The sequence below is a fragment of the Galeopterus variegatus genome, unplaced genomic scaffold, assembly GCF_000696425.1.
Source record: "Galeopterus variegatus unplaced genomic scaffold, G_variegatus-3.0.2 Scaffold4520, whole genome shotgun sequence".
NCBI classification, from domain to species: Eukaryota; Metazoa; Chordata; class Mammalia; order Dermoptera; family Cynocephalidae; genus Galeopterus; species Galeopterus variegatus.
In genome coordinates this window covers 54,868-65,148 of record NW_007730631.1, presented here as the reverse complement: position 1 = coordinate 65,148, position 10,281 = coordinate 54,868, and the positions used below count along the sequence as shown (strand labels likewise).

Here is a 10,281-nt window from a genome sequence, read left to right as displayed (position 1 = left end):
TTCCCTTCCATCCTGCCAGTAGGGTGCGAGGCCAGCATTCCTTCTGTTCACAGAAGGACGGGCTCAGGGTGAAGTTCTCCAGCGTCATCCAAAAGGGCAGTTGCTCTGAGCACTTGACTTTAAGGGGCGTGATGGTCTCTCCATTCTGGACCCTCCACGGTCTTTGTTGTCGAGACTGGGATTTGAACCAGAGCCAGCGTGAGAATCTGTGCATTCAGTTAGTGCAGCACTGGCGTTAAAACATGACCATTGCGCCCTGTCTCCCCAAAAGACTAATTCTCATGGGTGCAAGAGGGCTGGGTGTTCAGGGGGCACCGACGTGGAAGGGTAGCGATGGGGGTGGGTGTGGTTTTTAATTCTGCAGAGAGCCATCTGCACAGAGATCTGTTTAGAGACTTAGATTCAAGAACAGTGGGTGTTGGCAGATGATTAGGGGCCTCTCCTAATCAAAAGATTTCACGAAAAGCTATTCCAGGGATCAGCAGGGGCCAAATCTGGCCCTCCACTTGTTTTTTTTAAATAAAGTTTTATTGGCACACGGCAACACCCATTCATTTACGTATGGCCTATGGTTGCTTTCACCCTACTATGGCAGGGTTGAGTAGTTGGGACAGAGACCATCTGGCCTGCAAAGCTGAAAATATTAACCATCTGGCCTTTTACACAGAAAGTTGCCAACCTCATAACTGGTCCTATTAACCACTCAAGGTTATAAGTCACAGAGTCAGAACAGCCGGTTCCAATCTGTGTTCTGCCCCCGAGCAGCTGGGCAGCCCTCAAACAAGCTACTTCATCTCTCTCTGCCTCACTTTCTCCTTTGCAGAATGGAGATGCTCCCTATGTCTTAGGGGTTTGTGAGGCTTACCTCGGGTCCTCCTCTGAAGGCATAGAACAGTGTCTGGTTGGCATCAAGTGTGGGCTCTTCATGTTTTAGTGTGAGATTGCAGACTAAGTGCACAAACACTTCAATGTTTTAGACACACTCCCCCATTCACCCTCAGGAGTTTAGGGTAATTAATATGCTAAATGGGGAATTGATAAAGACAAAATGTTTGGACACTTGGAGGTCTGCATAAAATCTTTCATGTTGCTATAGTCTAGCTCTGAGTATCTCATGATGGTGCAGGGTCTCCCCCTCGGCACTGGACATTGGGGCTGGATCCTTCTCTGGGGTGGAGCCATCCTGGGTACTGCAGGTGCAAATGTTTGGACACTTGGAGGTCTGCATAAAATCTTTCATGTTGCTATAGTCTAGCTCTGAGTATCTCATGATGGTGCAGGGTCTCCCCCTTGGCACTGGACATTGGGGCTGGATCCTTCTCTGGGGTGGAGCCATCCTGGGTACTGCAGGTGCTGAGCAGTGTCCGTGGTCTCCATCCACCCCATGCCAGGAGCACCTCCCAGTCATGACAACCACAAATGTCCCCAGACATTGCCCAGCATCCCCTGGGGCAGAATCATCCTCAGTTGAGAACTTCTAAGGGACTAAATTAGTACATGGCTTATGTGTCCAGCCAGGATTCCAGTTCTTCCTGTGGGATTGGAGTGGTCACTTCCCAGGGTTACCCTTAGTTCCTGCTGTCACACTGATTAAAAATTCTTGAGCTTAGCACTGTTCTAGCCATGTGCGTTAGTTCTCTAGGGCTGGCATAACAAAGTCCTACAGGCTGGGTGGCTCAAACCAGAGAAACTTCTTATTTTCTCACACCTCTGGAGGCTGGAAGTCCGAGATTAAGGTGTGGGTAGGGTTGGTTCCTTCTCAGGCCTCTCTTCATGGCTTGTAGATGACCATCTTCTCCCTGTGTCCTCACGTGGTCATCCCTCTGTGTGTGTCCTAATCTTCTCTTTTTATAAGGACCCCAGTCATACTGGATTAGGGTCTGCTCTAATGACCGCATTTTACTGTAAACCCTACCTCTGGCTGGCCGGTTAGCTCAGTTGGTTAGAGTGCTGCCTTGTAGCATCAAGGTCAAGGATTTGGATCCCTATACTGGCCAGCTGCAGAAAAAAACAAAACAAAATGCTGTCTCCAAATGCTGTCACATTCTCAGGTACTGGGAGTCAGGACTTTGACACGTGAATTTCTTGGGTCAGGGGGGACACATTCAGCTCATAACATCCTGAGACGAAGAAACAGAGGCACAGGGAGGTAGAGTGACTCGCCTAAGGCTGCACAGCTTGGAAGTGGCAAGCCTGGGATTTGAACCCAGGCCAGCTCGCTGCAGAGCACGAAGCCTTAACCATGATGGTGGACTTGGAGATGCTTGGGGGATGGCAGCCTCCCCTTTGGCCTTCCTAGAGGTTGGGGTGCAGGCGTGGGGGTACCCAGGTACGGAGGGAGGTCAGAGGTGCTGATGCTTTCCTGTCTCGTAGGTCCTGGCGGACACCAAAGAGCTCGTGTCGTCCAAGGTGTCAGGGGCCCGAGAAATGGTGTCCAACACCGTGTCCAGCGCTAAGGACACAGTGGCCACCCGAGTGACGGAGGCGGTGGATGCAACCCGTGGCGCCGTGCAGAGTGGCGTAGACATGACCAAGTCCGTGGTCACCAGCGGTGTCCACTCAGTCATGGGCTCCCACGTGGGCCAGATGGTGCTGAGTGGGGTCGACACGGTGCTGGGCAAGTCAGAAGAGTGGGTGGACAACCATCTGCCCATGACGGATGCTGAGCTGGGTGAGTGCAGCCCAAGATCTTCAGGACCCCTCCCCGGAGCAGCCAGAGGGCGTCTGTGAGGCCCCGAATCAGGCCCTGTCCCTCCTCTGCCCACAGTCCTCCGTGGCTCCCACTTTCCTTGAGAGGGGAAAGCCAAGTCGTCCTGTGTCCTGCAAGGCCCCCTTCATTCATTCTACTCCAGCCACACCTGCCATCTTGCTGATCCTTGAACAAGCTCCCACCCCAGGACCTTTACACTGGCTGTTTCCTCTGCCAGGAACATTCTCCTCCCTGCAACACTCCCTGCAATCCTCAGCGGTTCCTTGCTTTACGTGTTCCCGGTGGGGCTGAGCCCTAAAGCATGTGGCTTGAAGGTAGCATGTCACTTGTCTTTTTTTCTTTTTTTCTGGCATCTGGCCAGTACGGGAATCCAAACCCTCACCCTTGGTGTTACTGGCCCCATGCTCTAACCAACTGAGTAACCAGCAGGTCCTCACCTGTCCTTTGAGTTTGCAAAGCCAGATTGTTGGTAACTGTTGCCCAACTCCGAGCCTCCTGGGGGAAGAGCCCTGGCTGATCTATTCCGTGCATATCCCAGTGGCCTGGGAGCAGTGCCTGCTGGCCCATAGTGGGGACTCCGACTCTGGGTCTTGGCCCCTAAAGGCAGGAGGAGGGGAGTAGGGAGGAAGGTCTTGAGCCAGGCCTGGCAGGACTTGAATCAACCAGGAACAGCAGCTACTGCAGAGAACAGATCTGTCTGACCGGCTTTGATTTTTGCGGGTGTCCGTTCTGTCCATCCACTACTGATGAAATGACTGTGCATCCTGGTGCTGGAGATAAAGGATGGGGCTGGCTGGTTAGCTCAGTTGGTTACAGTGTGGTGCTGATGACACCCAGGTCCAGGGTTTGATACCTGGGCTGGCCAGCTGCCAAAAAAAAAAAGATATGGGACTGGTTTGTAGGGGAAGGTGTGATGAACTGTTGCAGAAAGGTGTTAGAACCGGGTTTGCTCCTCAGGGCCAGGCCAGGCGAGCAGCCTTCTGCTCCACTCTGCCCAGGGAGCCGCCTCTTGTCAAGGGCACTGCCCTTTCCACAGGCCCTGCCGGCTTGCTCAGACTTGCTGGACTCTGCCAGCCGTCCTTGGCCTAAATAATAAAGCTACTTTCACTTCTAAGGGCAGAACTCCAGGATTCCCTGGGGGCTGTGGACTTCCGTCAGCGGAGTGGCTTCAAAATGTGGCTGGTTTTGTGTTAGTGTTTGCAAACCCACCTTTGGTGGGAAAATGGGGAAGAATCCGTTTTTCTCCAAATGTAGGCTTTTATTTTTGCTGCCCCTAAATGTCCCACATGCTTGTTTTTTGCGTTTTTTTTTTTTTTGTCTTTTTTGTGACCGGTAAGGGGATCGCAACCCTTGGTGTGGTGTCGCCCACACCGCACTCAGCCAGTGAGTGCACCGGCCAGTCCTATATAGGATCCGAACTCGCGGCGGGAGCGTCGCTGCGCTCCCAGTGCCGCACTCTCCCGAGTGCGCCACGGGGCCGTCCCTACATTGTTTTTTTTAGTGTCAGCAGGTAATGATTCTTCTATGACATCGCCTTCTCCAGCAGACTACGAATGTATTAGACTCTACTGTCTCTGGGCCAAATCTGGCCCACTGCTTGATTGTGTAAATAAAGTTTTATTGGCACACAGCCATGACCATTCATGTGCATATTGTCTGTGGCTGCTTTTATGCTACAGTGGCAGTTGAGTAGTTGAGAGACAGTGTAGTCTGCAAAACAGAAAATATTTACTATCTGGCCCTGTCAGAAAAAGTTTGCCAGTCACTGGATTAGAGAATATTCTTCCAGAATTTCGTAATGTTTATAGAAACAACTGAATTCCCCTGATCAGAGGCTCACCTGGACTGAGCAATGTGTTGACGTCTCTGCATGTGGTATTTTGTTGGGTCATGTATGGCTGTCCTTCGTTTCTAGAATGGTGCCTGACCCAGAATGAGTTGCACAATATGGGACTAAAACTGAGATTATAATAACTCTCACCTTATCTTGCTCATATACTCGTATTCCCTGTACTGCTTATTTAGTTTTATTTATTTTTGGTGGCTGGCCGGTGTGGAGATATGAACGCTTGACCTGGGTGTTACCAACACTGTACTCTAAACAACTGAGCTACCTTCAATATCCCTTAAATCGATTTTTCTGGGTTCTTTTTGAAAGAAAACTTTGTCACTACTATAAATGAAAAGCTATATCATCTATAAATAGATAATAAATATACTTAAACATTTGCATATCCTCCTAGGTACAAGATAGAATGTCACCCTTCAGGCAATTCTGACTCAGGTGATCATGCAGAAGGGGAAACTGAGGCTTACTGGCAAAATCACTTCCCCATAGACCAGGAGGTGGCAAACATTTTCTTAAAGGGTCAGACAGTAAATACTTAACAGCTTTGTGGGCCACCTATACAGTCTCTGTCAGGACTACTCAACTCTGCCATTGTAGCTGGACAATAGCCATAGACAACAGGTAAATAAATGGGTGCAACTGTGTGCCAATAAAACTTTATTTATAAAAGACAGGAGGCATTTGGCCCATGGGCTCTAGTTGGCTGATCTTTGCAATAGGACATTATCAAGCCAGAGAGCTAGTAGGTCTGGATTCGATCCCAGATCTGGTTACTTACAAAGCTCAAACTTGTTGCTGATATATGAATGTTTAAAGGGAGCAGGGCAAAATAGGATAAAGTTTCAGGACAGGCATTTCCTGTCTTACTGTCTTGTAACTTCACAAACTCTTTCTGGATTGCTTTGAAGATGGTTCTCATGGGGCTCAGACTTCTCCTGCCACTCAAGTTTAATGGTTAAGAACTTGGGATCAGACAGCCTGGCTTCAAATCCTGACTTGACACTTCCCAGCTGTGTGACTTTGGGCAAGTCGCTTAACCTCTCTGAGCCCCAGTTTCTTCATCCATAAAAATGAGATAACAGCACCTCCCGAAATGGTTGTTAAGATTTAATGAGAACACATGTGAAGGACCTAGAAAGGTATTAAAGATTGGCTACTGTGGTGCTGGCCAGTTAGCTCAGTTGGTTAGAGTGTGGCTTTATAACCCAAGGTCACGGGTTCCTATCCCAGCACTGGCCAGCTGCAAAAAAAAAAAAAAAAAAAATGGCCACTATTAATATGTGCCAGGAACTAATATAGGATCAGTGAACTCTTTTCTGTAAAGAGCCAGATAATGAATATTTTATTCTCTGTGGGCCAAGAGGCCACAGAATCCATTGTAGCTTGAAAGCAGCTGTAGACACTATATAATGTGCATGGTTGTATTCACAGGTTGTACAAAACTGGAGGCGGGGCAGTTGTGGCCTGCGGGATTTAGTTTGAGACACTCACACCACCCTAAGGCCTCTCAATCCTGTGACATTTAGTTCCCCTCATCCCCATTTTGCCGCTGGGGAAAACCGAGGTGGGAAATCCTTTGCTCCAAGACCTTCACAACTTGTAAGCAGGACCGGAGTATAAACCCAGGTGGTGTGATTCCAGGGACCGTCCCCAGCGGGCGAGCCCCAGCTGTGTGTTCCACTGGAGTTCTGGCCTTCACGCCGGTTCCTCTCCCTTCTCCCATGCAGCCCGCATCGCCACATCCCTGGAGGGCCTCGACATCGCCTCAGTGCAGCAGCAACGGCAGGAGCAGAGCTACTTCGTGCGACTGGGCTCCCTCTCGGACAGGCTGTGCCAGCATGCCTATGAACACTCGCTGGGCAAGCTGCGACGTACCAGGGAGAGGGCCCAGGAGGCCCTGCTGCAGCTGTCCCAGGCACTTAGCCTGGTGAGGCCCGTGATGGGGTGGGGGCAGGGGCCTGGGCTAGCCCCCTTCACTCTGCAGCAACCCCCCCTTCAGAGCCGAGGGATTTATTTCTCCCTGTTCTGCAGGTTTGGCTGGGCAGTTCTGAATGCCTGGGCTTACCCATGGAGTTACGGTTGTGCTTTGGTTTGCTCTGGCTGCCTTAACAATACACAGACTGGGCAGCTTAAACAACAGAAATGTATTGTTCCACTGTTCGAGAGGGTAGAAGTCCAAGGTCAAGGTGTCAGCAAGCTTGGTTCCTTCTGAGGCATTTATCCGTGGCGTGTCTTCACATGGTTGTCCCTCCATGCGTGTCTGTGTCCTAAATCTCTTCTTTTAAGGACACCAGTCAGATTGGATTAGGGTCTGCTCTGCTGTCTTTATTTTACCTTAATGACCTCTTTGAAGATGCTTTCTCCAAACACAGTCACATCCTGAGATCCTGGGAGTCAGGACTTCAGCATATAAAATCCTGTTTCCCCCATTTGGGAGGGGGATACACTCAACTTGTAGCAGTTCGGCTAATGGCTGGGCCTCTGTGTGCTCTGCCCCTCCAGCTGGCTAGCTGAGGCACTAGTCTGATGGTCCCAGGTGCAGTGAGAACCACAAGCCACAACGCATGACAGCTTTTTGTTATTGTTTAAAGTTAGGTTTATTGAGGTATAATTTACATCCAATAAAAAAATCACCCTTTTTATTTTTTGGTGGCTGGCCAGTGCAGGGATCCAAACCCTTGACCTTGGGAGAGTATGGTGTTGAGAACACCAAGTGAGCTAACCAGCCAGCTCTCTTTTTAAAGTGTACCACTGGAGGAGTTTTACAAAGATAAACAGACACGTAACCACCACTACCACTACCAGGAGAGGGCACGTTTCCATCTCCCCAGAATGTTCCCTCCTGCCTCTTTGCAGTCAGCTCCTGCTCCCTCCCCTGACCAGGTATTTCATTTTGTCCTGTTCTCTAGTTGAAGACCTGAACTCCTATTTTTTTTCTCTTTGCTTAGCTTCCTCTACTAAGTCATATGTCCTCTCTCTTTTTTTAAAAAATTTTAAATTGTGACAGAATACACGTAATATAAAATTTACCGTCTTAACCATTTTTAAGTGTACTTACAGTTCAGCAGCATTAAGCACATTCACACTGTTGGGCAGCCATCACCACCGTCCTCTCCAGAACCTTCTCATCTTCCCAAACTGAACTCTGTCCCCATTAAACACTCCCCATCCTCCTCCCCAGCCCCTGGCACCCCCCATTCTACTTTTTGTCTCTGTGGATCTGATGACTCTAGCGACCTCCTATGAGTGGAATCACACAGTGTTTACCCCTGTGTGACTGGTTTACCTCACTGAGCACAGTGTCCTCAAGGTTCGTCCACACTCTAGCACGTGCCAGAATTTTCTTCCTTTTAGAGGCTGAATCATTTTCTATCACAAGCACTTTTGAAGCCTCTGCTCATGTCCCATTGGCCAAAGCCTGTCCTGTGGCCAGACCCGGTTGCAGGAGGAAGAGGAATGGACTCTATGGAAGCGGCTGCAGAGAATGTGCAGCCACTTTCTTTGCACCGACTGCACGCACAGGGCGTGAGCGAGTTGATTAAGGAGCCCATGGTGTCCCTGTAGCCATAGAAATCCTGTATGACAGCGGCGTCCTTCCCCTTCCCAAACCATCTCATAAGTCAGATAATAGGAGGGCTTCCCAGGCTCCCTCTGGAATCCCTCCTCTCCCCAGGCACGTGTGGACGCTCACAGGCTCTGCTGGCTTTGGCTAACTGTCCCTCACTGCTCTGTCCTCTGCTGCAGATGGAAACTGTCAAGCAGGGAGTGGATCAGAAGCTGGTGGATGCTCATGAAAAGCTGCAGCAGATGTGGCTCAGCTGGAACCAGAAGCAGCATCAAGGCACTGAGAAGGACCTGACCAAGCCAGAGGTACCCACTGAGAGGGGTGGCCTGGGGTGCTTGGGATCCTGACATCACTCCCCATGCTTCTACTCCACTGGCCCACCTGCCTGGAACACTTCGCCCAGCCTCACCTCCCGTTAACTGCCTTAGGACTTAAGGTCACCTCCTCCAGGAAGTCCACCTTGATTCCTGCTCTTGGGTGTGAATGTTGCATCTCAGTCATGGGACGCTTGGTAGTGATACATCCCAACTTGCTAAATGCTAAGCCAAGCCATGTCTTATTTGCTTTGAGTCTCGAATCCTTCTCTCCCCAATGCCAGTGGCCTCTCCAATCATTCACATTCACCCACTGGATCCTACCGGCAACTTGTAATTAACATTCTCTGGCCTCCTTTACTCTATCGCCGGCGTCAGCCTCTCATGCCGTTCTGTGACAGCTTTTGCCGCATGTCCCACCACTCACTCAAGCTGTCATTCAATCCACGCCTTAGACAATTCTCAAGCCTCTTTCTGAATGACACCCCTTCAGTCATAGTTCTGCACAAATGCTATATGTAGCTTGTCAGCTTAACCTCTCTGGGCCTTGGTTTCCCCAAATGTAAATGGGATATAGGACCTTCTGTAGGGTTGTTAAGATTAAATGAGTTAAACTTGTATATGAATATTCATAGCAGCATTATTCAGAATAGCCAGAAAGTAGAAAACAGCCGCCCACATGTCCATCAGCAGATGAACAGATAAACCAACTCAGTCCATCCACACCGTGGAATATGACTCGGCCATGAAATGGAACAAGGCTCTGACAGTGGGCTTGCCGTGTCATGTGGTAATTCTATGGTTTAACATTTTGGGGAACTGCTAGACTGTTTTCCAAAGTGGCTGTACCACCAGCAACCCGTGAGGGCTCCGATTTCTCCACCAACACCTGGTATTACTGACCGGTTGATGCTAGCCAGCCTCATGGGTGTGAGGTGGGATCTCTTTGTGGTTTTGATTTGCATTTCCCTGATAACTAATGATGCTGAACTTCTTTTCACGTGCCCTCTCTATATCTTCTTGGGTGAAATGTCTATGCCTTTTAAAAAATTCAGCTGGTGTGGGGTTGGCTGGTTTGCTGACTTGGTTAGAGTGTGGTGTCGATAACACCAAGGTCAAGGGTTCGGATCCCCGTACTGGCAAGCCGCCAAAAAAAAGAAGAAAAAATATGTAACTGGTGTGTATTTCACATGGTTGAAAACTCAAAGAGCCTGTACTCTGAACCACCATGTTAGAGTCTTGCCTGTGGAAAGGTTTTTCCCCACGTTTAGCAGTAGAATCTGTGTCTTTTCCCCCTGGCTTTGGATCTAGTTGCCCCACCTGAAATAGCTCTGATTGTCCCTGCCGTTCTCCCTTCTCAGCAGGTCGAGTCCCAGTCACTGACCATGTTCCGGGACATCACCCAGCAGCTGCAGGCCACCTGCGCCTCTCTGGGGTCCAGCATCCAGGGGCTTCCCACCAATGTGAAAGACCAGGTGCAGCAGGCTCGCCGCCACGTGGAGGACCTCCAAGCCACCTTTTCTGGCATCCACTCCTTCCAGGACCTTTCCAGCAGCATCCTGTCCCAGAGCCGTGAACGTGTCACCAAGGCCCGAGAGGCCCTTGACCGCGTGGTGGAGTACGTGGCCCAGAACGTGCCCATCATGTGGCTTGTGGGACCCTTCGCCCCTGGAATCACCGAGAAAGCCCCAGAAGAGAAGAAATAGGGTAAGGGGAAAGGGGTCGGGAACTCCGTCCCTCCCTGAGCAGATGCAGGGGCACTGGATTCCTCCAACTGGTGGCTCATTTCGAGCCTGCTTTTTCTTTTTTCTTTTTTCTTTTTTTTTTTTTTGTCCTTTTTGAG

At 50.0% G+C, this 10,281-nt stretch overlaps 1 protein-coding gene across 1 annotated transcript in view; it reads left to right on the top strand.

Annotated features, from left to right (window-relative positions):
* The window catches only part of PLIN3 (perilipin 3), a 19,859-nt gene that overhangs the window by 7,862 nt on the left and 1,716 nt on the right, over positions 1-10,281 (top strand). The window contains exons 5-8 of the mRNA XM_008587738.1: positions 2,374-2,671; positions 6,287-6,486; positions 8,304-8,429; positions 9,800-10,145. Coding sequence (XP_008585960.1) covers positions 2,374-2,671; positions 6,287-6,486; positions 8,304-8,429; positions 9,800-10,144 — 969 coding nt within the window. The 3' untranslated portion in view covers position 10,145. The remainder of the gene's footprint in view (positions 1-2,373; positions 2,672-6,286; positions 6,487-8,303; positions 8,430-9,799; positions 10,146-10,281) is intronic.